At 42.2% G+C, this 27,447-nt stretch overlaps 1 protein-coding gene across 4 annotated transcripts in view; it reads right to left on the reverse strand.

The window, feature by feature from the left end:
* JARID2 (jumonji and AT-rich interaction domain containing 2) overlaps positions 1 to 27,447 on the reverse strand; it is a 210,759-nt gene that overhangs the window by 5,989 nt on the left and 177,323 nt on the right. For all 4 annotated transcript variants that reach the window (XM_040079569.1, XM_058422368.1, XM_040079561.2 and 1 more), the window contains exons 7-15: positions 21,340 to 22,357; positions 16,577 to 17,079; positions 11,304 to 11,396; positions 10,709 to 10,827; positions 10,506 to 10,576; positions 9,561 to 9,675; positions 6,198 to 6,303; positions 5,220 to 5,402; positions 47 to 177 (exon numbers count right to left, since the gene is read on the reverse strand). In XM_040079569.1, the coding sequence (XP_039935503.1) occupies positions 47 to 177; positions 5,220 to 5,402; positions 6,198 to 6,303; positions 9,561 to 9,675; positions 10,506 to 10,576; positions 10,709 to 10,827; positions 11,304 to 11,396; positions 16,577 to 17,079; positions 21,340 to 22,357 (2,339 nt within the window). The remainder of the gene's footprint in view (positions 1 to 46; positions 178 to 5,219; positions 5,403 to 6,197; positions 6,304 to 9,560; positions 9,676 to 10,505; positions 10,577 to 10,708; positions 10,828 to 11,303; positions 11,397 to 16,576; positions 17,080 to 21,339; positions 22,358 to 27,447) is intronic.

A 27,447-nucleotide genomic window follows, 5' to 3' on the forward strand; every position in this document is an offset into this window, starting at 1 on the left:
TCTGTCAATGAAAACAAAAGAGGTAAGCAGGCCCCCAATTCGTTACCTGAGCTCTCCCAGGAGCGACGATATCGTACTCAGAGTGGGTCCATTTTCTTTTTTTGCTTCTGCTGTTGCAATCTGATAAAGCAACTTTTCCATTGAAAATGGTTTGGCTATACGGCGCCGCTTCATTTCCTGGGACAGGAGGAAATTGCCACATTAATTCCCGAGCAAATTTCAAAATAAGATGTTACCAAGAATTAATGAAAATTAATTAATATTATTGTTAGTAATAAATTGAAACAAAGAGCCTTTTAAAACAACCACAAATAAAATCTTTCCATAGTCCCAGTTAAACAAAGTGTTTGTGTTCCAAGCACCTCAAAATTCTCTCCCCTAAAGATTAATTTTTCCTTTGGAGGCCAGGAGGAGCAGCACCATCACTCGAGCTCAGTAATACTTGATGGCTCAGAGTAAAAACAGTGTAAGATCTGTACACACGATCTGCTTGAAACCCAGGACTGGTGTTATTTCGCATCTTTTAAAACAAAAACTAGCAGAATGGGCAGATGCCAGGGAAAAGAGACTACAGGCAAAAGAAGGGGATACAGTTCTGTCTGTTACTGGTTCCCCTCTGTGAAAGCTTTTAAAGTTATGTTTTTCACTCAATACAAACCAGTTTTGGTAGCTGAAACCCTTTTGATAACTCTTAGGTAGGCAAATTCCTTGATCTAATGTGCAGGTAGGGGAAGTGCAGCATTTTCCCAGTACCTGCAGAGGTCTGTTCTGGCTTATGTAGAGTCAGAGAGTTCAAATGAGCTAACACTGGACTGTCATGTGAGTGTGACATTTCTGGTTAGTGGTTAAACCTGCCAAATACCTAGGCAGCACACAAAACCCCAAAAACCTGCTGACCAAAAAGGGTTCCAAAGAGGTTCAGAGGTAAGAAAAGTGTTCTTCAGAAGCTATTTGCTCTGCTAGACCCTGCATGGGGTTGGAACAGCTGCACTGTTAAGAGTGGAATGGGAAAACTTTTCCATGTTAGGTTTGCTTAGGCTGAGGCTATGTACACAAGAACAGACTCAAATCCAGGGAAAAATCCTGCACAGGCAACACACACAGCCAGGATAAAAGGCCACAGTGGGTGGCTGGAGAAGAAAGCAAGATCGGCTCCAGCTGGGTGACAGCTCAGGGACACCCTGAGCCCAAGCTGGATTTAGCACAACTTGCTGTACCTCTGCATTCATCTGAATTTCTGAATCTACATACATTTTTCTCTTCCACACAGTACTGAAATACACAGGTAAGTATTTTACAACAGACTTGTACTGCTGCCTGATTACTTCTTTTAGTGACGCATTTTTCAATGTCACGAAAGTCAGTGAATATTCACATTATAATTATCATCAGCCTGGCACTTGTGATCTCTCTTGCTCTCACACATCTCTTGGTCCTTAATTTTTCAGGCTGAGTAGTACTCTTGTATCCAATGCAGAGGCTAATTAATTTTAACCATTGATCTCTGCTGTGCTTTTTCTAGTTCCTCTATTTTCCTTCTGCAATTAGGGGCTCAGAATTGCACAAACCACCAAGACTACACAGTGCCAGAGCAGTTTCTGCTTGTTATCTATTTTCTCCTTGTAATTCTTAACATTCAATATATTTTTGTTATGTCACTCCAGAGCACCTGACTGACAGCTCCACAGGAATCCAAAGACCTCTTTTCTCAGTAGCAAGAGCCCTTCATTCAGAGCCCATCTCCGTATCTGTCATATTAGAATTATGTTTTTAAATTTAAATTTAGCATTTATCAACACTGAACTTCATCTACCATTTTCTCACTTGGATCACTCGGTATCATGGAATCTTTCTGTAAGACTTTGTAACTTTAATTTTTGCTGCTATTACCAGTAATATCCTCAGCATAAAGGATTAGTTTTGCTACTAACTTCCCTTCCTAGGTTATTTATGGATACATTAAACTGTGCTGTGGGCCTGACATTTCTAAGTCTGAAGAGATTTTAGCCTGCTAGCAGCTACTAACTCTTTCCCAAGGGAAAACTTCTCAAGAAAGCTTCTTCTCAAAACACTCTAGGCAAAACAACTATCTTTTCTCAAAACAATCTTTCTCCAGGTGGTGTTTTGCTGTTTCTCTGGTTTCACCAATGGGATTAGAGAGGTGTTGTTCCTATTCACCAATCATGTTAAGTCTGTATTGGAATACCTTATAAAAGGTGGTAAGAATTAGACAACAAAGCCTGCTATACTCTTTGCCTTCTGAAATATTTGGAGTCTTTCATCACTCTTTTGTGTCCTACAGCGACACTGTGCTAGTACAAACTCCTGAGGAATGCAGAAAGAGATTGCCTCCTTTCATGAAAAAACCTGCCATCCTTTTCTTTAAATCAGGTTTTTTTTGGTGTGTGAACTTCACCTCTCAATTTATTTAAGAGCCTTTTCTCCCAAAAATGCTCACAGACTCTGTCAGCTGCAACTCTTGTCCTTACCTACCTCCCAAAGTTCCGAGGGCTGGAGGCCATGACCTTGCTGCAAAACCTACCATGGTGGTTGCCCTGTTCTAATTTTTTTGTACTTCTTCCAGTGATGGCTATTTTGCATTTCACTGCTCTTCCAAAGTTCTTAATCTCCGCTCTCCACCACAGCACAACTCTTTCCTAGTGAGGACATCAAGTACACTTCTGTAGGACCACTTTCCCTTTGGTTTCATCTGAAGGAGCCCCATGTGCTCCAGGTGGGACAGCTCCATGACAGGAGGCAAGGAGCGGGAAACCTGTGGCGTTTTAAAGGCATGTTCCTCACCCCAACTAAAACTGGAGATGGGGAAATACCTGTCCAAACCCTGCCAGTGTCTTCCATGGATGGCCAGGGAGTACTGTGCTAATAACACAACTTTCCTATTTGGGAGATCAGAGCACAGGGATTGTGTCACTGGTAACAGAGTTAAACCTGGCTTATGGACTGTCACCTCTCCTGTGCATGCAGCAGTGCTGCTCCAACTGGAACACTAACTCCAGCTTTCCTATGTACTTCTTCCTCTCATATTATAGTATCAGCTGAATCTCTTCCCACCCAATTTCTGGTGGGCCCTAGAGCAACAAAGCCCTCCTTTAAAACCAAACATTAAGCCTCTAACCCAGAGTGCCTTCATTTAGTCCAACATTCTGTACTTTGGTTTCCTAAAAGAGTTTCACTGACTTTGCCCAATGCCTTATTTGAAGCTATGGGGTTATCCCTTTGCAACTCCAAACACACACTCTTCCACCACAGCTCTAAATCTTCTCATCCTTACCTTAGAATTTCACGAGCTCTTAGGGTGCTTTTTAAAAATCAGCATCCTTGTTCAAGTATGGTCTAGGTTAAACCTGACCGACCTTTTACACAGGTGTTTATATAAACTCTTTTATTCCAACAATTTTTCCAAAGTGCTTGTAAGACTGAAATCAATGCAATTTCAGATGCAGAATTTCATTTTTCCATGTATTAAACGAGATTGAGCAGTCATTCAATACAGAAATGAAACAACATCATTTTAGTAATATAAAGAGAATCACTATTAAAAAACCAGGTCACAGTATCACAGGATGAAAACAAAGTTAATTTATCAAACGCTAAAAACTGTCATTATTGCTGTGAAGAACGAACAGACAGAAAGTACAGTTGCTTATCAGAGAATTCATTTCACAGTCCAAAAGGGGAATCTTGCCCAATACACAGAACATCTCACCACCTCTGGAAAGTACAATCCTGGCCAGCATTGTGGCAAAGATGGCAAAGTACTTTGTCAAAGTGGAGGAACCAAAAAATAATTTCCAAAATTAAAGGGAATTAAGAATATGACAGTTTTGAGGACAGAAAGGGAAGGGAAAAAAAGAAGAAAAAGAGAAATAAAAGAACAATGCAGTAGATGTTTCAAGTTATTTCGACATAAACATTATCTGTGGTTCTTTGTAAAGTTTGTGAGAGCTGTGACTTCAATTTCCAAGGCAGGTTATCGTAGACTGCAATCTGCTGGATTTTCAGTCATCTTAATTTACCCAATGCAAAGCTCTTAAAAATCAATCAAAAGAAACTGTTCTTCAAAATTTGAGGCACCAAGAGCTGTTTAATTGCTGCATAGTGATTTCTGTCTCTTACAGGAGTAGCATTTTCATGATATCAAACAAGTGTTCAGCAGAGCAATAAATACAGCACAAGGAGTTAATATAATCATGTACGTTCGGACAGGAGAGGTTACCTCAGGATTCTTATGCCTTACTTATAGATATACATGATTCCCACCTTGCCCCAAAATAAATATATAATAAAATAATCTTTTATTTCAAACTAAGTTAATATACAGTTAGTATAACCAGGCTGGAAGAATTCCATTTATCCTAAAGAAGCAATCCTTAACTGAGGACATACTACAGTTAATTACTTAGTAACTTGGTATGAAGCTGTAAAGGATAATTTACTAGTGGCTTAGCTATAAAACACTACCAAAATAGTATCTGTAACCGAGAGTGTATTTCAGAGGTTTGGGAACACGATTAGCGGTATATATTCTTTGTCCAAGAACACAGAAATGTATCCAGAATCATGATGACTGGACAAATCGCCTGTTTCTGCAGGCAACCTGCCTTGGTCAGTTGTGTGAAAAGGGAATAGGAAGGTTATTTATTTACATCTAGTATTGGAGGGGCCGGTCAGTGAACCTAAGGGTTTTCAAGTTGATTAAAATTGAAATTGCCCTGATCAACAGCATTTCCTGAATGAAGGAACAGAGAAAACAAGCAATACAGCCGTGAGTATTAACTGACTGCCTACCGTAGGATCTAATAAGCACAGCTATTCAGATATTTGCACCTGAGATTCTAATGGTTCTAGAAAACATAACTTAAAAAAAAAAATTAGTAAGCATAATACAGTGTATAATCATTACCTCTGAAGGGATTTTTGAAAAGCTTCCTTGCAAAGTGGTCTGCAGGCATAACAATCTTCTGAATTTTTTTATTTATACACAGGTCTTTAACTGTTAGTTAACAAATCAGTCACTTTCTGAAAACACTGAGCCGCCTTATGCCTTGCAGAACTTTTTCCTATTTTTTTGTTTCTTTAGTACTTCATAAAAACAGACGTAGTTGCACTACTCTCAGAATGCTACCAATCCTGGAATGTCTGCTGTCCTTTTAGGTGGCAGGGCCGTGAATCCATTTTAACTCCTTTCCTCAACTTACCTTGGCTGTTTTAAAGCCCATACTTGTCCACTGGGTGGTAGCAAAGTGCACCGATTCGGAAACACTATAGCCACAACATACTTTGGACACAAAGGATCCAGGAAAACAGACAACAAACTGCCCGCTCTGCTGTACAGTACGGTGCACCCTGATCCCCTCCTTGCACAAGATCTCTGGGGAGATCTGGAAAGACAGAGAAAGAAAAAAAAAAAAAAAAAAAAAAAAGAGGAAAACAATCAATTGCAACTTTCTTTTACAGTTCTCTGATCCTCCTCCTGCTACTGCCTGTGGAGCAAAGCTGTGCTCTGCCAACAGCTCCGTTCTGGGCGCCTTCCCTCTCCCACTGTGCACGTGCCGAACCTCAGCGTTTGGAGTGACAACTGCAGAAGTGCCTCTCCTCCAGCCAACAGTTTAAACTCTCATGTGCCCAAGGACAGAACACTCTCTGCTAGTACAGAAAGCAACGCAGATCATTCAGCTTTCCATCCCATCTTTTCTGACTGGGTGCTGAATCCATTGTGCTACTGCACTTCTGTGAGATGTTAAGATGGGTAGCTAAGGGAGGGGTTTTTGTAATGGGCTCCCCAATTATGCACTTAAACGCACTAAAAAGAAATTGTTATCCAAAAGATAAACAAAGGAGGCAAAAATACCTAAGTGTTAGGTTTCTCCTATCCATGCTGGTATCATAAAATATCAGTGATGGCAGAGGAATTGATTAAATCCCACTCCCTTTGTGAGGCTAAATACATTCTAGACAGTATTAAAAACATTTATTGCACTTCCATGTTTGTTTTTATATTAATACCTAATAACAGCCTTGTTAGAAAAATACCATGTGGTAAATACTGCAAACAGAAAGTAGCCCCCTCTGCATCACTGCAGTGTAAGACAAAACCAAAATAAATCCCCAAGCAACCAGCCCCCTGATTAGCCTTGGGTTCTCAAATGGGAACACCTCTCCCAATGTTAACCTACCATTACATTACTTTCAAGCATTTCCAGCCCTGGAGTGCCATTGGCTTGCAGCAGGGTATGTACCACATCATCAAGTTTGTTCTCCTCCGCAGCAGGAATGCAATACCTGTTGTTTTGTCAGAGGAAAAGAGAAAGATTTACTGTGGAGCAAATAACGGTCTACAGCTACATAGTAACAGGCAATTCAGATCAGCACATTGACTAGAAGAAAGAAATTCAACACAGAGTTTCACACACAGTTGTTTTGGTAAAACACTGAGGATTGAAGGGAAGTTGTTTATTCAGACTCAGTCTGATCGTGTTCAGCAAGTACCAAGACATAAAATCCCCAAAACAGAAATGTGAGAACTCTGGAGCCAAGGGAGAGAAACCAGCAATAGATTGATATTCCTTTTAACAGCACCAAACCAGCTAATCATGAGCAGAAGTTTGCATATTGTGAGCATCAATATATGTTATTACCTTTACTATAAGTTACTGTATTTATTATCTGTGCATCAGCCAAAAGATCTTCACATTTAGTAACATTTTCTGGTTTAGAGTCAAGACACCACAAATCCCCTCTACTGTTAGTGCATGAAGCTGCATAAGACCTTCTTGCCTTACTTACTGAACAAATCCCACATCCCTCCTCTCCCTTGCAACGAAAGACCTAAGAGCAGCCAAAGTGGCAGGAGAGGTTTCAAACTCTGCTGGGAACCTGCCAAGTTGCCTATCCTCCTCTCCTCAGAAGTCAAGAAGCAGCTGTCCTCTTGTGTTCACTGCCAGCACTGGTCCCTCAGCAGAATGCCAAGAAGGAACATCGGAGTCTCAAGCCTTAGAGCCACACATCCAGAGATCTGCTATTTTTCTGGATGCAGGGAAGAGATACGGTGACAACTGATCACTGCTCTTGCCTGTAGCCTATCCGAGGGGTGATGCTCACGCAAGTAAAAAGCATCTCCACTTTATCATGACTTACCCTTTCTCTTTAGGCAATGAGACCTCAACCTGGAGTCCATCTGCCCCCACACCAGAAACACACACACACACACATATGCAACCGTTTTCCCAAACTTGGAACAAAAGAATGAAGCTGGAAAGATTTTAGGGAACTGGTACAATATTGCTGCCATTCATCGGATCTCTCCAGCAACTTCTGCTGGCCTTACAAGCCATGTCAGGGTAATTGCTCATAACATGCACTAACCCCGTGTGCAATGCACTGTCTGTGTGAAGAATCTGTAAGAGGCTGCACTTCCTATGATCTGAACACCTCATCGCTGTTCACTGCGCTGATGATGACTTTGATTTGTGTTTGTTGATCTTCAAGCCAAGAAACAGAAGACATGACATAATCTGCTCATGCAGCCACAATAAGTTTTACTGAGCTGGTTGCCCAGGTGTATGAAGACCAACTCCTTACATACATACTGACAATGGTCAGGACCTTGCTAAGAACTCCCAGGGTTATATAGAGGTGAAGTAGAACTTCATCTTGGTAAGTAATTATCAAGTCCCAACTGCAATTTTAAACGTATGCCATGTCTTAAATACTTTGTTGCTAACAGTGACAGCATCAGCACAGCTCCCCATATGTCACTCTACTCACACTGTAATAACAGATTTGAAACAAGGATGAAAATATTTTAAATTTGAACCCAGATCGTGGCAGAACCCACTGTTCTCTTTTAGAGTCAGAAAATACGGCTGGAACTGAGCGAAGATTCAAGCATGCAGTCCCTCACAAGACAGGCACAGGAAAGTGCTCGGGAAGGATGTGTGAAGAGAGGGGGCAGCACAGAAGTGCATGGAACTAACTGAGCACCTGGGGCAGGACTGAGGGGAATTAGATCCTTTGCAACTGCACTCATCTGCAATCCCTGATGTACCTATAAAAATGGGAAGTGAGCAGCCAGTACAGACTTTTGACTGTCTTGGCAGAACAAGATTTCCTTCTCTCTTTTATTGGGCACCGAGGATCCCTCCAGAATAAAAAGGTTTAGGTCACTGACCTCTGCCCTGCATGCAAATTGAGTTCTCCCCTGTTTAATCTCCGTGAGGTAAAACCTGAGAGATTAGAGAGTGACCTGAACAATCTGCAGGTAAGCAAAGTGGTTTGAGTAGCGCAGGGATTTGTCCTTGGAGATTTCTGAGCAGTGGATGGACTTGGCAAGACAGAGGAAAGGTTTGGAGCCCAGTGGCCCCTTTGCTGTCCCCAGAGCAGCGACCGAAGGCAACGCTGTCAGGGCTACTCCAGGTACTGCACCAGACCTGCAGATACTAAATTCATCTTCTCCTAACACAGCTGGGTGCTTTATTGCACTATTAAAAACTGTAATGAGCTAATGAATACTAGCCTGACACTTCAGGATGGCAGCCTTGCTGAAGAACAGCTTCAACAGACAAAGCAGTTTCACTTCCTTCTTATGAGTTATACTTGCCTGCTATCCCTGTTTCATCAAGGCTATCATTACAAACACGCCTTAAGCTATGTACTCATCTGTGTAAGTCCATCAAGATAAAGCAAATAGCTCCTTTGCTTTTATTCTTCTTGGATTTGAAAAAGAGAAATAGTAGTCCTTCGTAAAATTTGAGCTGTCTGCATGCAAGCCTGCTCAATCCCAAGAGTCACATATTGACACACTGTATGAAGAGTGGCCTCAGAACTTAATTAGGGGATTCCTTTTGTTTGGAATTTACTGTCATTTAAGACTAGATTCATGTTTTAGAGAGAACCAGACTCATGTAAGGTTGAGGATAATGTAGCTTGCTCAGCAATTTGTCCTGATAGTACACTATTATAAAAGATTACAGATTCCTAAATCACAGAAGAGGGAGAAGAACCATGAAATGCCCAAGACAGAAACTGACAAACTCTCAGGTCTGCAGCATAATCCAGCAGTTACCTTTACCCCTTGAAAGGATCACACACAGAACATGGCTTCAACTTAACACATTTAGAGAGAGAGGAGATCCTGCTTTAATGATTTTCTCCAGATTTCAAATCCCTTCTGTTGGGCCGTATCCTTTCTCAGTGACAGCACCCCTGACATCAGCAGCATCTGAGAAATGTGTGAGAACACACTTTGCATGTGCATCAAGAGCAGTTCATGATGCCACTGCCACCATGGGGCCATCAGGACACCAGAAAAGACCACAGAAAACCAAGTGTAACTTTTCTTCCAGGAAAGGGGTTTTTTGTTTTCATCTCATAAGCTTATACCACATTTTCCCATTAAAACTGGACCCTCCCCCTGACACATACATCTCACCATCTAGGTGAGATTCCCTCATGCAAAAGTACTACACAAGTTGCTACTGACACCAGCCTACATGCAGCCACCGTAGGGAATGTCGAAGAAAACCCAAGGGAGTACCTACCAAATGCAATCAGCACCAGTGTGTAAGTAGTCAATGTATGGAAGGTGATTTTGGTCTCGAGACCAGCATGAGGTAGAAAAGACCATGCCAATATTTAGCCAAGGAATTGTCACTCCTAAAACAAAGAGATTGAAAAATGAGTTTTGAGCAACTCCGGTTTGTTCAGTACAAGACAGTTTGAGAAGGCATTTAAATCTAAAATCTTATTCTCCCTGTAAGCTGACCCTTGAAGATATAAGTCTTCCTATCAGAGTGAATAATTCACAGGGAATAATTTAACAAATTCAGCATTTTCCACTAAGAAAATATCTACCAGCCAACTGCAGTGCCCTTGAACATGTTTGTTTTCTAATAGCTGAATAAACTTTTATTCCTAGGAGAATTTACAAATACCCGTAGTTCAAGCTCACTGCCATTGATCAGAGGAGGTTGCTTCATGTTGTCAAGCATGTAACTTTTCAGCAGGTATCCTGCTTCCCAGCTGGTTTGTTCAGGCTCAACACCTGATCTCAACAGGAGGTTCCACACTGTTTCTTACCAGTAAACTGCAACAGTGTACAGGCAGCTGGAGAATTTGTGTCAATTCATTTAAAAAAAATGTATGTGCTGCTTTTCCCAGTGCTACAGATGACATTTTGCAAGTGTGGAAGTTGCACAGCTCTGTCCTGACACAAAAGAACACTGACAGCCTGGCAAGAACAGCAAGGGATCCTTGCAGGTACAACCGGTTCCTCCAGGAATAGGGTCTCAACTGTTCATTAATCCTTTATCTGCATGGCTGCCTTCACCCCTTTAAGTACCACCAGCAGGTGCCTGCAACAGCATGTCTGCTCAGCCAGCTGGGGACCAGTGGGGCCAGGAAGAGGGAGAAGCCTTTAGTGCCCACAGCACCACATTCACAGGACGCTGACACCAGCTGGAAACACAGAGAAGGGACTTGCTTACCAGGCACAGCACCAAGATGTCGCAGGATGGATCCTGTATTATTAGGAAGGACTGTGAGGTTCCACCCATGCCTGTTTGAGGGGTGACACCGAGGGAGACACAGTCAGTGCACATTCCCCATGCCAACACTCCCAGTGCCAAGCTGCCCTGCTGGGCTCTGCTCGGGAGCGGGGCAACCAAGAGCACGGATTTGGGGATCTCACCTTGAAAATGGTTCAGATTTTCCCACAGGAAAGCCACTCCCGTGGGTGTTGGTATCTACTTTTCCACAATGCACTGCTACATGGCAATCTTTCTGTTCCACTATCCGCCAGTATTCTTGCTGTGGTAAGAGAAAGCAGTAACACATTTTTTATTTGCTGAACAAGGTATTTCTCATTAAAATATAAACCCCAGAAATTTACAAGGCTTTCATGACCTCAGTGTAATTCAACATAAAATATTGCTTAAAAATAAGAATATAAATAACTAAAGTCAGAAAAAGGCAGGCAAAATTTAGACCCTCTTGGTTTCTGCGTTTCAGCACGTCAGATTAAGAATTCTTTCTCATCCTGAGTTCATCAACACTTTTATTAAAAATGTTCAAAACATTTAAAAAAAGGAAGAATCAGCACCATGTCTATTTAACCATTTTTTTTAAATTCCAAACTAGACAGCCTTAAACTAATTACAGAAATGCTTGAAAGTCAACAATCCTGAATTCCCAAATCCCCATACTCAGTAGAAACCTTTAAAAATATAAATTAAAAAAAAGTTTTTTGAAATAAAAACCTCTACCACCCCTTGAGGTGGCCTCACCTCTACTTCAGCTACTGTAGGCTCCTTTGTGAAGCACATGTTCATGATGTTTCTTGCTGTTCGGTAGAAGGTTGTTAAAGAAACAGACCTACCCTGTGGAAAAATAAAATAAAATTAAAAGTGAAACCGAAAAACCACACCTACATTCCCCCATGTCTTCACTCTTCTCCTTATAGGCTTGATCCCAGATGACTAGAGAGGGAAAGAGGACAGTCTCTGAAGAGGTATGGGTCTAAAGCTCATTTTGTTGCTGAGAGAAAATACCTCAGAAGATGCAGAAATTCAACCACATCGACTTCCCAAACCTTTACCATGTAAAAAGGCCAACTGAAAGTTCCCAGAAGGAACACTGCTTTGTCCAGAACAGCGCTCAGTGTTTGATAAATACAGATAAATACATGGCCCAGCTTCCTATGACAGGTGGCAAAGACCCCAGTAGGCAGCCAGTCAAATCCAACACATTATCCATGGACCATGTGGCCATGCTCTTTATTCACAAGGAGCAGGTGAAAAAGACTTAGAAAATTCACAGAAATGCACAGCATCAAAATGTTGTATGTGGTGGAAGAGGGTCACAACAAGCAGAGTTTGCCAGGATTACTGTAATCACTTGCTTTCAAGCACTAGTTACGCTCAATTCAGTAAAAGCAGTTCAAACGCCAAGGAACCAAGACTTGTTATTACATGATTCGGAAAAGTAAAACACAGTAAAATTGCTGAGTAAGTGCATTCCTTCTTGGCACTGCTGCAGAATCTGTACAAGAAAAAGCTCTTGACTTGGTTTTTCGCTTGAGCTACCCCAAAGTTTCCAGGCACCTGCTTTCCTGCAACCTACACCCCACCAGAAGCTCTGGGGAGCCTCGTCTGATGGCTTTGGAGACAAGAGCACGAGAACTCACTTACTGCTTTCAGCCCAGACATCGTGGTGTGCCCAGACAGGAACACCTGTGTTGCCTCCTCTGCTCCAGGGCAAAAGCAAGATGCTGGGAAGCTGTGTGCCACGGGAGCTGGCAGCACCACACGAGGTCTGAGGGCACTGCTGCAGGCAGAGACCAGCAGCGCTCTGCAAACGCGGAGCACAGAACGCCTCTGCTCCTCACCACATCCACCGCTCCTTCCCACTGCGCGCCGAGCGCTCATCTGAGCAAGCACAGCCTTAACTCTACAGAAATGAGTTTTATTGTTTGGACTGCTACCTTGCTAGCTTTTCAATTACGAAACAGATCTGCCAAACCAGCTCAGCTTTTTCTTGTGTTTAATTTATTTAATAACTATGTCCAAGAGTAAACTAGAAAGAACTATAAAAGCAGCTTTCCCCCAGAGGCCAAGTCTATCACTCGGCTCATACGGTTGTAACGTTGTCACTTTTTAAATTGAATGCTGCGTAATTAGCTCTAGCAAAAAAAAGTTTGTGAAATGCCCAGGGCCCTGGGGCACTCAGATTCCCATAAACTTCAGAGCTGGATTCTCTGTGATCCAATAAGCAATTTCCTTCAGCTTTTAATGCCCTCGTGAATGGTTTATTGAGGCCGCCTTTTACAACAAAACCTCTCGTAAAGCGCAGGGCCCGCACCAAGTCACCGCGCTCGGGCACAGCCTCTGCCGGGGGCAAACCAACGCTGCAGCAGCTGCCTCCTCTCACTTACTTGCTTCTTCCTCTCATCTTATGCAGAAAAATAAAATTAAGACCTCATCTTCCAAGATTAGTCATGTCTTTCCATTTTTCAGATAGACAAGGAAAAAAAAAAAATAGCATATAGCAAGCAAGAAACAAGAAAGTGGTAAACTGGAACAGTTTAACCCTCTAAAACTGCATATACCCATTTCTTCCTCTGCCAAGAATTTAGTATTTTTTTATTCTCCTAAAAATTGTAAAGCAAATTAAATGGCTGAGGCGTTTTTGTTACCTGTTTGTGCTGTTTGGTCATTTTCTTTAATCTGAGGAATCTTGTAACATTTTCTGATGTCAACACAGAAAATAATTTAAAATGCTTTAATGGAGCATTCTAACCAGAACACAAAATTAATTCCTGAGGAGCGAAACACCCTTTCCAACACCCTGACAAGTATCTCAGCAGTTCAACAACTGTCCTGGGAGCTTCAAGCTACAAAGCAGAGTCTTTCTGTCTGTGACAAGAAGAGAGAAAGGTTTAAGAAAAGAAATTCCTGTTTCTTCCCCTGATTCTTCTCATGTCTGATGCAGGGACCATGAGAGCCAACCCAGGGGGAGCACCACCACCACCACGCCGGCAGGGAAGGCAGAGGGAAGGACACTGCAACACTATGAATGTTAAAGACATTGAAGCAAACATAAATATGAGCTGAAACCAGAGATTTCACAATAGCCACAGGTGGGAAGGAAGGGCTTCTATTAAGTGGAGTATGAAAATGCCAAGCCCCTGGGTGAAGAGAGCTCAGCATAGAATTTCCATGACGGTTTTATGAGAGGGCTGGCAAAACTCGCATTGTGATTTCTTCTGTGCGTTCCTCTAATGAGCCTGCTAATATGCCTTCAGTTTGTTCTGGATGGAAACAAATGCTGCTTTCAGTCAGCACCAGTAAAGATTTTTAAAATATTTTCAGAGATAAAACTGGGGAAAGAAGAGTGAAAATCTTGCACCAGATCCCGCTTTGATGTCAGCAGTTTACTTCACACACTTAGAAATGACAACATTTTAATTGTCAGGTAGAAAAGCCACTTATTTAGGAGTAAAGCAAGCAAGCACAGCAGCCTCCAGCACACACTTAAAAGCACAGCAGGCCTCACAGTCTGGGAAGGAGAGACACTGAAAATAATTTGGGAGTCCTGGCAGAAAGTCAGCCTAACACAAAGGAGATTTACTCTAACCCTGACATGTGATATGATGGTAACTGCTCCTGGAAGATTGGATGTCTCTTGCTAAAAACTGCTCAAACATGCGCTGACTGCAGAAATTACTGTGAGAAACCCAAACTGTATGGCCTCTTCATAGGCTGAAGAACAGACTTGATGGCCTAAATTGGACTACAACCATTGATTACAACATGCTCCCTCCAGTCCTCAAGATATTGACCTCGGCATTTTTCACAGGTTTGTTAGTTGTTTTTTTGTTTTGGGCTTTGGGGGCTCTTTTTTCTTGTTTATTTTTTAATTTGTGTTTATCATTTTCAATTAGAATTAGCAATGTCCTTAAAAAGGAACCAGTAACAATCCCATCATCTGTGGAGACTGTAACATTAGGGCATGTCCTGTTAATGACATTCCAATTTTCTCAGAACACGTTACTAGGTAAAGAACACTCCCCCATCCACACACACAGGATTAAAAGACTTGTTTCATCAAATGCCACAAAGTACTCTGCTTACAACTGATGCCAGCACCACCTTCCCTCAGTCTTTTAAAGCCTAGTGATGAACTACAGCAAATTCACATCTTGTGGGCTACCCAGGTGCATCAAGCTTGGTGCATAATTTCTGTGTCTTGCAGCTTGCTCTAAGTGACATAACCAGTACTAATGCACCAGTCCTCCTACAGGGCTTTACCCTGAGTGCTGTGAAAATGAAGCTTCATTCCTCTCTCTGCACTCAGGCTGACCAGGCATCCCACAGAGTGCTCCACAGCAGGGATCTCTCCAGAAATCCATCAGAGATTTGCTTCCCTCAGCCTTCTGCCCAGGCCATCATCACCTGTGACAGCAGCTCCCAGTCTCTGCACTACAGAGAACATGGGATGGGATCAAAGCAGGCAAGCCCCAGTGCCTGGGAAGCTGCTGGTACCACAGCGGACATCCCAAGGCATTCTCTGAGTGGTTCCGTGTGCTGCAGCTGCTTTGGCGGGTGGGGAGAACCCCAGCCCATGAGCTCAGTGATGCTCCTCTCTAACAGGCTCATGCTCAGGAAAAAAGTGTTTCTACCTGGTATTGTCAGACCAGACAGGGTCTGATGCTCCCAGTACTTTTTTTGGTGACCAAGAAGGAATTCTGGGAGCTTCCTGCCTTTTGCATTAAAGGCCTGGTACTCAGCACACTAAGACTGTTTATATCAGCCACACTTTGCTTGCTTGCTTTTTTTTTCTTTTTACTTCCTAAATCTGACTGGGATACTTGTCACAAATCCCAGTCTTGCTTTTTGAGTGACTTTGTATCTACTGAACTTGTAAGTGGGACTTGCACTGGAAGTGAAGAAAAGACATTTCCCCTCTAAGTTTGAGGTTGTTCATGCAGCAGTCAGGGTAAGGTAGATCAAGTTTTTCAAGTTTTAACCATCATTAAGCACAGGATATTAAGCACAGAAATGCCACTTCACAATTCACAAAAGATGCTGTCATTAGATAGGCTTCTCTCCAAGGGCAGCATGGCAAAGAGATTGTTTTTCAATGGTGGGATTGAGGCCAGAATCCCCAAGAAAAAGAATTTTTGTGCTGACAGATCATAACAGGCAGCAAAAGAAAACTGAAGCAAGCTTTTAAAGCCCAAGTCATGAGCTCATGCAGTCCCTAAATAGCTTAACAATAAGTCATTTTGGGCTATCTGGCTTCATTTCCTGGTGATGGAAGTGAGATTGGAAGGGGAAGAACAGCATATTCCTTTACTGGGCACAGACACTCAATGCTATATTTCTCTCAGAGTGCGGCTACGCCATTCAACACAACTCAAAATTGTACTGTGAGTTGCAGTGCCAAGTCTTGCTCCAGAGCAGGAGACTGCCAAATAAAATACAGTGAAAGAGTCAGCATTCCTTTGTAAATGGATGCACTTAATATGTGGAGGACTAAGCATCCATGTGACTGTTAGTGCTGAGCAAAGTCTGGCATCGTGGATGAAAATGTTGTTTGCATTTCAATTTGTCCTTTCTAAATGTAGTAGTATTTCTAGTAATGTTCATTTTGATGTGCAGCACTACTTCACTCACAGAGATTTGCAAGAAGCAGGAATGAGAAAGCAGAACATTACTTTAAATGTCACTAGAAAATGAAAATGCAATCTGTGTCTGCAAGGATAATTGGGCAGAGATATTGAGGGAACCTCTCACAAGGAGATGAAGGGGGGCAGAGCCCAGCACACCTTGTTATGACAATAATGCCTCCCAGCTTTTCCAGACATCCTGCAAGAGCCAGGCGTATCAGGATTAAGCCACCAGACTGCCTGGCCGTGATAACCAAGGTAAGTGCTGCCTTGGGGATGCCACTGCAACCCATCAGCTCCCCTCAGACAGCTGGGTGTGCACCCAGACACCACCCACACAACAGCAGCATCGGCTCTACAGACCACAGCGGGCAGAGCCAGCCTCATTACCTTGTATATACACTTGTGTAAGTCGCTAAGAACTCCCTCCTCCTCCTCCTCCTCGTCCTCCTTCGTGGTCTCCTTTTCCTGAGCAAAGAGCCGCCGCCTGCCCGTCTTCAGTGGGACATCGACCTCTTTTAACTTGTTGCGGAAGCCGTTTTTGTGAACCACGCCATTGATGAGTCCATTTTTGGGCTCAAACCGGGGCAAGGAATGGAACTTGTAGGCATTCTCTGAATGTCCCTCCAAAGGTCCTTTCCTCTTCTCCAGGATTTCCTTTTCCAGCAAGACCTCCTTCTCCAGTTTCTTGTGCTCCTCGGGGGAGAGGGAGTCATAGGAGAGCAAGTACTGGCAGTAGGCTTCTTGTAGCTTGGCCAGCCTGTCCTGTGCAGTTTTGGGGATGCGCAGCATGTCTGCCAGCTTGTTCCATTTCTTGAGGTCAGTCACTTGCTGCATCCCCCCCATCTCGTTGATCAGCTGGACGAAGCAGGCCAGGTCGAGCTCGCAGCCTCCTGGGGTCCGCACGTACCAGGCAGCAGAGGAAGGGAAAGGGAAACACAGGAGCAGATTAGAAAAGCTGTGAGCAGCTCATGTCAAATGTGCTACAGACTGAGCACACAGGGGACATGAAACTCCAGGCACCTGGGCACCAGAGCAGAACTGTCCCTCTCTTGTATGCCTCCTGCCAAAGAGAGGCACGTACCACTGTTCTGCCAGCTTAATTCATTCACAGGCCATATTCTGCTACTTGCATCAGCCTTCCCTATGATTCAGTTTGCGCTCCTCCTCGAGTTTCACGCCCTTCTCAGAGCACCCCAAGCTATCTCCTTGACATGCATCTGTGCCCTGGTCATTACCCAGTGCCTGGGCAGATGAGAGTTGCCCAGCTCTGTAAAACCCCACACAAGCTCACCCACCACCAGTCCCACATCTAGCTCATACCCGGAATACAAAACCACTGTCAAGCTGGGGTACTGGCCATTAGAAAGACAAATGCCTATGCTTTCTGGAAGTGAAATAACAATTATCTAATATCTGCACAACACCTTGAATGAAGTTAGTATTTAAAAGGAGCACAGTAACATTATTAATTTCACTATAGTTAATAAAATCCATATAAAAACCAAAGGGAGGCAAGGGGTTGTTTTTTGTTGCAGACTGCAACCGCATAAAAAGTTCCAGACACATTATTCTTCCAGTCTGAAGCCATCCATATTTTATACTCCATTCTGGTTTTGTATGTTTTAAGATGACTAGCACAGTTCACACTCCAGTCAAGGAAAAAAAAAAAAAAAACACACAAACAAACAAACAAACAAACCCCCACCAACCAACCAACCAACCAAACCAACCAAAAAAACCCCCAACAACAACAACAACAAAACCAAACAAAACAAACCAAAACCAACCCCCCCCAAAAAACCCAAAACAAAACCAAAAAACAACAAAAAAAGGATTATACAAACTGCAGCATTAAAAGCAGCCAAACGGATGAGGAACAATAAAAGAAACATCATAAATACTCTGAAAGCACAGAAATAAATCATAAGTGGGAAGGGCGAAGAAATGGCCCAAAGACCACCTACAATTCAACAGTGTGCTGTACAAAGAAAAAAGAGAATTAATGCAAAACCAGCGTCAACATCTCTGACGCCACACTGTCTCCTCTTTGCCTTGTTCTCTGAGAAAAGTAAAAGCCATTATGCCACAGCCATTTCAGAGCACTCAGAAATGCTGCTACGACAGAGAAAGGCAAGCAGCAGCATTATGGTAAATATTTACTGTAGGATGCACAGCTACATCATCTTAACTTGTATCATCTTGCCTGCCAGCACAAGCAGTACTACTTTTTTCAAACTACTCTGCGCTGCATCTCAGATGCTTCACTGCTGATTCCAGTCTTCCTCCTTCCCTCTGCTTTCCCCTCTTCCACTGCTTGTGCCAATACAGCGATGAAGGGGGCTCAGCAGTGTAAACCTGCGTGCAACGTTCTGGGACACCGAGGCAGAGCAGCACCAGAGGCTGCTGACATTTATACTGGCAACTGCACAAGGCAAAGGTGTTTGGCTGCAGACAAAACCAAGTGTAAGGTTTTGAGAAGAACTTGGTAAGGGTGGAGGCAGCACCAGGAGACAGCAGATTTATCCTACTTAGTACATTTAGGAATGGGGTGGGGGAGATTTTAAAAAGGTCCTGAAGCTGCGAAAAAGTAAACACCATTGGGAGAAAAACCAAAATTAGTTTGGAAAATTTTCTTTCTTTCTTCTTTAATCCTCCACAGATAACATAATATAAATGTAACTTTAAAGATGGCTTCTGTTACTTTTTTGGTCAGTGGTTTCTAGGCCACAAATTAGCTGAAGGCGTAATTCAAGATGGCTTTCCATGCCAACCGATTCAGCAAGCTACATGAAAGTGCGTAACGTTCTCCTAACTTGAAGTGTGGCCCAGATATACCATTATATGTTTTCTCCAGCACACACCCAGTTTAAGGTCCTAGTTTCAGCACTGTTGGAAATTCAATTTTCTCCCGCATCATGGAATGGTCACTCATAATCGCTCTGCAATATTAGAGCTCTAGTAGCACTCCATTCAACCAGAGCCTACAGCTAAGGTTTGCAAAATGCTCTCAATTATAATTCCATTTCACACAGTCATAACTTTTGGATGCATTTATCTCTCAGACTGATGTTTTCCAGGATCAACCTGGAAGCTTGCTGCTTAAACTTTCCTTGAAAGACTGAAGGGAAAAAAAAATATATATATATAAGGGAAAAAACCCAACAATAACAACAGAAAAGGAGTTCTAAGCTCTTTAAAAGCACCTATAGCAAAATGGCTTAAATGAGAGATCTGGCATGTTATGGAGAGACAGTATTTATTTATTTTTTTTTAACTGCCCTAATTTTCCCTAAGCTAGGAATATTTTTAAATTGCTCATTTTAAAAAAAGAAAATCTTAAATCTTCAGGTATGCATTTAATACCAGATGCTGGCACTACACAAGCCATTGGCAAAAGTCCCACTTATTTCAATGGAAATGTGATTTGGCCCAGAGAGAAGGGCTATGTATGCATGTCTACTTAAATAAGCGTGCATTTATCACCACAGATTATTTTATATGTTTCCTGATAGAACCAACAGTTTTTTCCTCTTTGTGCACCGATGATCTGCAGCTTCTTTTCTCCATTTTGTTTTTGATTTTAAACACAGGATAGGTGGGAAACTGACTGCAGAAAGGATACACAGGATGCAAATTTGTAAGAGGCCACTGTTTGCTCTGGTTATATGGCACCCAGCAGAATAGAACCCTTGCCTATTCATTAGGCTCTTAGGTGCTTAAATAATACAAATAATTAACAGTAATGCCATCTTAATGCTGAGTTAAGGTATTTCATTAAAAAGTTAACATTGTTCCAAGAGTGTTAATCGAGCTGTCTTGCACATTTTCTTCTCTCTCTTGCCAATGTAAATGTAATTCATTATTCTCTTCTATTAGCATACAACCATTGCATACATTAGGCATACAAAATGTTCACTTATTGCTGCTTGAGTGATTTTAATTTTCAGATTTCCTTGAACGTTTTTGCACGGCTATTGCAACAAAGCGCTAACCCCTCATTCCTCCTTCTTAAAATTTTGTTATTTCTCTGCAGTGCCCTGCATCAGTTCACCATAAAGTCTGCAATCATTTTGTGTGCTTTTATGCGTTTTCCCTCACTTACCATATGTGATATAAAACAAAGTTTAAAAAGGAGGAGGCGGGGGGAAGGAAGCGTTGTGAATCGCTTAAACAGAAAAGCGTGTCCTTTTATCCAACCAGAGCCGAGGGCTGCCTCGGGTCGGATAATGCCTCAAAGGCAAAACTCTAGCCTCGAGTTGCAACGTGCAGTTCCTGTGAGCTCCTGACTCAAAACACCTCAAAAACAAAGGGAAGAACTAACAAAAATCAGAAACATGGGTTTCTTACTATGCGTGGCTGCAAAGGCAGTAGAGATGGAGGTAGCTTGTTCAACAGTTCATTTGTATGCTGCTGTTGTCATGTTTTTACAAACTATTGTCACATTTTTGTCACGTGTCATATCTGACAGCAGACCATAAACTAAGAATTCTGTTAAATAAGTGATTCTCACTCAGGCATTAGCCCTGGCAGACACCTGCTGGGAGAAATAATGAAACCTCCATTTTGCAATCAACTACGTTTTACTGCCTATTCTTGACACTTAATGGTTGTTAAATGTCAGCAGGTCACTGCAAATTTGTGATTTTAAGTGTCTGAGTACCCAAACACAAGTCAGTTCTGAGATATTTTCTTTCCCCTCTGGTTAAATGTTTTTAAAGGAAGAGGCGGGGAGAAAAATGTATTAAAGCCTGGCAGCATTGCAACCTGTTAGGAAAACATCTTTGGAAAGGTCCAAAAAAATATTCTGAGACAACCTTTAAAACAAGGCTATCAATTTACTACAATAGTCGTACTACCCACGTAAGTAAACAGCAGGGAAAGAAGAAGATTCTGAAATCTGCAGACGAAGGTCCCGGAGAGCGTTTCTTTTTCCCTCAGATCAGAGAGGAAAATGGCAATATCAGGTTGCTCTGGAAAGCCCTCTGAAAACCTACCTGCATCGTGCCTGGCCAATGGAAAAAGAGAGAGATTCAGAGCTCTGCAGTGTTAATTGAACAGGGATTTGGTTCATCATAAAGGCAAACAGAGCATAAAGTCGTATACGGACACTTACAAGCAGCGGCAAAAGGCCAAGGAATCACAGCCCTTACCTATGAGTGGGAGTTCATCCATGGTAATGCCCTGAGATTTGAGGTGCTTCTTGATACAGGCCAGCCGCTGCACGTTGGGTCCCCAGCGCCTGCCTAGCTTGTGTATGTGCTGAATCTGTGTCACAAACCGCATTTCATCATTTAGCTTGCACTCAGGTCTCCAGTCTGGAGGAGGAATCACCCTGCACATCCCATACTTCTCTACCTGAGCTCGGACTGACTCAATGTATATCAGTGGGTCATGAAATTCCTTGGTGGAGGGCCTAAGGATGGGAATCTCCCCCAGCATCCCCCACCCAGACTTACTACTGCCCTTTTCGTGCTTTCCCATTGAGTCTTGTGGCTTGTGCAAGGACTCCGCTTGAGAGGTAGAACGATTTTCACAGGAGGCATTTTCAGTTTTGCCATGTGCTTGTTTCCCTGGCGTACTCTTTCCAGCAGTGGCTCTTTTCGGCCTATTTCTTTCCAAACTCTTCTCTGGCACTTCCTTTCTAAGGTGTCCATTCAGCAAAGGCTTTTCTACTGCTGCCTTTTTGCCAGCAGCTTCTGCCAAGTTGACGGCCCCTTTCATTCTCTTGGTGGGCGACTGTATTTTGTCTATGTGATTCGTCTCTTCCAGCCTCCTCTTCGAATTGCGCAGCCCCTCCCTTAACTGTCTCCCCACCTCCTTAGTGCATGTCTTTTGGTTCAACTTGCCATTGACTTTTACACCATTAACAGCGGTATTGTTAGACTTGGATGCTCCAAGGGATAGCACCTGTTTGCGGGTTTTTGCATTGCTACTTTCTATTTTCCCTGAGATTGTGTGGTTGACAGGTGAACTGGGTTTGTGGTGATTTAGTTTGGTTTCCTTGACCAGTTCTTTCTTGGCTTTGGTGTATGTGACAGTTCCCTTTGTCACTGTTGCAGTGTACTTCACAGTTTTGGACGGTGAAGGTCTGACTTCTCTCATCTTTTTGGCACTGGCTGCATTTGCACTCGGAGATGACATTCGAGTGACCCCGTTGACTTTAGAAACCTGAAATGTCAGAAGTGTAGTAGGAGGAGCAGAAGGAAGGAAACAGAAAACAGAAAAGTAAATCAATAATGTGACCACTCAGCCCCAATTTCCCATTTCCTGGACAACCGTATTCTGACTCCTGGCCCCGTCATACAATCTTCGTATAATGGTTTGCACACAGGCAAGAGAGGGGACTAGGTGCTTCTAAGAATAAAATAAAATAAAAAATGTGGGTTGTTTGGTTTTTTTTTGTTTGTTTTGTTTTGTTTTTTTGGGGTTTGTTTTTGTTTTTGTTTTTTTTGGGGGGTGGGTTTGTTTGTTTTGTTTTTTAATTTTTGTTTTGGTTTTGTTTTAATTTACCAGAAAGCCCCCAGTCCTGCTTTCAATGGGTACAAAGTCTCTGGCATTACGAAGGGTGAGGTCCCTTGCTTGCACTACCCTCTTCCTTGCCTATCAGAAAGCTGTTAAAGGATTATGAAACACAGTCTGATCTACAAACTAATACCTTCATTACCTCTTTTGCTGGCACTCAAGGCACTCTCCCTCACCCAATCTCCTTCACGTACACACAGATTTCACTACTTCTTAGCAGACAAAATAGGCAGCACATGTTATCTAACTGGAATCTGCACATTTGCAAAAAACACAACAAGATTCAAATCAATTTACCTTCTATCCAGGCATACATATAAAAAGAGAGGTGGTACACATTATGCACCCAACAGATCAGCACAGCCATGAAGGATTCAGTCTGTCACACTTATTAAATCTTGGGCAGCATGCTGTTGCTGAAGTTGATAATTTGAAATTTAAAAAATGTATACAGTAGTCCAATGTAATTTTTTTTTAAGTTTTGTATCTGTGCAAGTTTACTGACACATATTCTATTGGATCATATTGTGTCAATGCAGCTTAGAATTGCTGGACTCTGCTGCTTTCTGTTAGACATTTAAACTCAGTTATGAGACTAGAATTTTTATTTTAACTACAAGATGTGCTAAGGACCAAAAGCAAACCTAAAGGGAGGTCTACAAAGGGAACTGAGACAGCTCAGCACTGACAGCTAAACCCCACTACTAAAAAACAAAGTTCAAGTTCAAAACAACTTTAAGTGTTGTCTTCTCACCCCCTTAAATGACTGTGAGCATAGAAAAAACACATCCAGAAGTAAAAAACATTGATTAAAGAGCTCGCAGTGAAAGCATACAGTACAATCACCCCTTATCAGCACTCAGGTGAGTAACACCATTTCCTGCACCAGAGTTGTAAATGCTTTCTCCTGTGGGATTCTGAAATCCTTCCCGAATCAGTAAGCATGGCAGCTTCTCTCAAATCAATGCAAGAACCTCAGTCACTTATTATATAAGGATGATATAAAACAGGGATCAAATAGAGGTTGAAAATACTGTGCTACGGTTTTGCATGCAGCGACTCGTGGAAGGGGAACTGGAACCTGAAGATTCTGCATACACACACACACACACACGTGTGTATTTGAGTGTTTACGCACATTTTCTCCTCTGTACTCCAGAAGTTGGAGCACCAGTAATGATCTTTTAAAAACCATCCATACTCTTGTCTTTCCTGCACTTGCAAGGTAGAAACAGTTAAGGAAATTCCAGTTAACTGATGAGATGAGGTTTTACCTTGAGCTTTTCAAAGATCTGTGAGGTATCATCTGGAAAGCAAACACTTGCAAACAGAAATGCATTTACCCATCTCCCTTGAAATTTAAGCAGTACTTCATATTTGAAATGCAGGCCTGGATTTAACTTTTACAGCACTTTTTCATGCTGCAGAACAGACACAGTAGAGAGCTGCTGAGACATTGCCTCTTGCCCGCAGCAGTCACAACAAGCATCGAGTATCCTTGGATTTATAAATAACTAGAAACATTGATTATAGATTTCACCTAGACTAATAGAGAAAAATTGATTGAGAACTGGAAGGGGGAGGTAATCTGGGTGACAGTGATCATGAAATGGGTTTTCATTTCTAAGATGTGACAACAGACTTAAAAAAAAAAAAAACCAAAAAAACCAACCAACCAACCAACCAAAACCAACAAAAAAACCCATACACAAAAACAGAAACAAAACAAAAGAAAAATCCACACTAAAGCAATTTCCACTCAGAGGAAAGGCATAAAGCACAGACCATTATGGCTGTTCATGAAGTTCTCTAACGACTGGAAAATTAGAAAATGATCACATTAAAAAGTGGTAACACAATTATGTGACTAAGGGCAACCATATAGGAAAAGAAAAAGCATATATTAAATCAGAAAGGCCAAGGAGCTAAAGACACTTCAGTTAGCGAGAGACTAAAACAGAAAAAAAAATTATAAATACCTTAAAAATACAGGATAACAAACAATGGAAGTGATAAAGCACCACACAAGGAAGAAAAACAAATAGCCTGACTAAAGTGTTCCTGCTTCTTTTGCATTAACCTTCACCAGAAGTGCCACTGACTAAATATTTATCGGGTACAGAACATAATCCATTTCAGCAAGAAGACTAGGATAGCAACCCGAGTAAAGCAGAAGACACCTGAATGACTTAGGGCATGGCTCCTGGAAATAAACTGGGGGCAGACAGCGAGTCTACCTAATTTCAAATCCTAAAATCATTCTGCAACAAATCAACATCCAACAGCTAATTTGCAAGCATACAAATGATTACAAAATAATGTTAAAAATAAAACAACAAAATCTACCCAGGGTTTTGCCAAAGTAGCAAATCAAGCAATTTAATCATCTTCCAACAGAAGCATTTACCTGACTGAGGAGGTAAAGAAGCAACTCCGCTTGTCTTGTGGTGAGGGGTCCAAAACTAAACCCAATCCTGCTGGCCACACTGTTGCTGACACAGGCCAGGATGCCATCGGCCTTTTGGCCACCTGGGCACTGCTGGCTCTTGTTCAGCCCCTGTCAACTAGCAACCCCAGCTTTCCTGTCCCTCCTGATCCCTCTGCAAAGCCTTTCTACCCTCAGCAGATCAGTGTTCCTGCTCCTGCTCCTGCTGGTGTCGTGTGTGAACTGACTGAGGTGTCCTCAGTGCCCTTGTCCAGGTCATTGATGAAGATGTTCAACAGGACTGGCCCCAACACTGAGCCCTGGGGAACACCACGGGTGACCAGCTGCCAGCTGGGTGTAACTCCATTCATTACCACTCTCTGGGCCCAGCCATACAGACAGTTTTTAACCCAGCTAACATCCATCCAAGCCTTGAGCAGCCTGTTCCTCTGGGAGAATTGTGTGGCAGGTGGTGTCAAAGACTATTGAAGTCCAGAGGGACAACATCCACAGCCTTTCCTTCATCAACTAGGTGTGTCACCCAGAAGGAATAAAGTGACTGACATTAGCCTTACATGATCCAAAGTCTTGAGCCAAAGGTGAAACCAGGGATACGAATAATCTTATCTTTGCTTTTCAGCTATGTTCCCAGTTTTGCTGACCACTCTTTTCTCACCTTTACTGAACACTTCCCCTTGCAGTAAAACATGCTACTGATAGATTTTAAATTTTCTTGTCTTTATAAAAAACACCTGGGACCAGCACAGTCTTGCAGCAAATGGTTTGTTAGATTTGAACTGGTCTACGTACACACCTCTGCACAGCACCTAGGATTCAGCCTCCAAAACCAGACAGAAAAAATAAACAGCCTGCTAGATAGCCACCACAGTGATAAGGGCAACATTAGTGACACTGACAACAGTTTTGGTCCCAAACAAATCTAAGTTACGCAACTGATCTTGAATTCATTCATAAAAATAGTTCTGTGCCTGTACGAGCTGTGCAGAGGTAAATTACCATATTAGGCCAAGAGAGGGCCCCATTGAACAACATTTCCTTTGCTCACAACCCTTTAAAGTAGGAAGCCTTCGGAAGATGGCAAAGGAGAAAGCAAAAGAGATAAGGAACCTGGGACAAATGCAAGGGCGCACCAAAAGAAAGACAGAAAAACAGAAACAGAGGAAAAAATTAAAAGCACCTGGTAATTTCTGGTGTTCTGCCTTTATTTTCTCTAAGTCTTAATGGAACAAAAACACACACAAATAAACCATGCAAATGCAGTGAACAAGGAGCAAAAATATAGAAGGAGGAAGAACCTGTGGCTGGCACCCTGGGGGAAAAAATCTCCTTGTGGAAAATACCGAAAAAGTCAAATGCTTGGGACAACAGCAAGAAATTTGGCAAAGGTTTTGTACAAAACTAAATCTTTCTGCAAGCAAAACATATAATCCACCTTTAATTAGCTGGAGTCACATTTTCATTAAAATGTGTAAGAAAGTACTTATGCTACTGTGGGTTGCAGAAGAAAAATTAGGCTCCTAACTGTTTTTTAGGAAGGGAGAAAAAAGCCCACATCATCTTGACTTAAACTCCCCCTTATTTTCCGAAGCCTGGGGACCACCCTTGCTGATGTGTCCATGTGGTGTGACTGCTGGTTGTACTGCATCGCTTTAAATTTTTCTCCATTGTATGTCACACAATAAAAAACATTTAATACTCTATGAAGCAAAACCACTTGGATTGTGGACAGAACTGTACCACACTTGTCTTTTTCCTTTCAGAACTACCTTAGGAGTGGCAGCAGTTGACTTTAACAAAAGTTCTAACCAATCAAACTCTGATGATACAACTTTAAAGCATTTCACCTAAGTGTTCCAGTAGGTTAAAAGAATTAAGAACTGCATTCTTATGTTTTGGAAAACTTGTTCAACACCATGAGCTCATGACAGAGCATGTCACAGCAAGGACCATAAGATAATGCTAATCACAAAAGAGAAATCCAAAAGGATGCAAAGCAGACATTCACACTTATGCCGAGATAAGGGCAAATCACCATGGTGGAATAAAGAACTCAAGTCTTACAGAGGTACAGACACACTGTGAATAGCCTTCAGGATCTCAAATCTGATTTAGAAGGTAATATAAAATTGGTGGAGGCATTTCAGGAGAACTTAAACCACCGCTGAAACACATAGCATTAAAGATTTCCTCAGCAAGAGCATCACTACTTTTCTTTTTGCCATTTTTAATTTCCAAGCCTGTGACTCAGAGGTGCCATTTAAAGGCCTCGACAGCCCTCTACAAGATGGCA

The sequence above is a fragment of the Hirundo rustica genome, chromosome 1 (assembly GCF_015227805.2).
Source record: "Hirundo rustica isolate bHirRus1 chromosome 1, bHirRus1.pri.v3, whole genome shotgun sequence".
Classification (NCBI taxonomy): domain Eukaryota; kingdom Metazoa; phylum Chordata; class Aves; order Passeriformes; family Hirundinidae; genus Hirundo; species Hirundo rustica.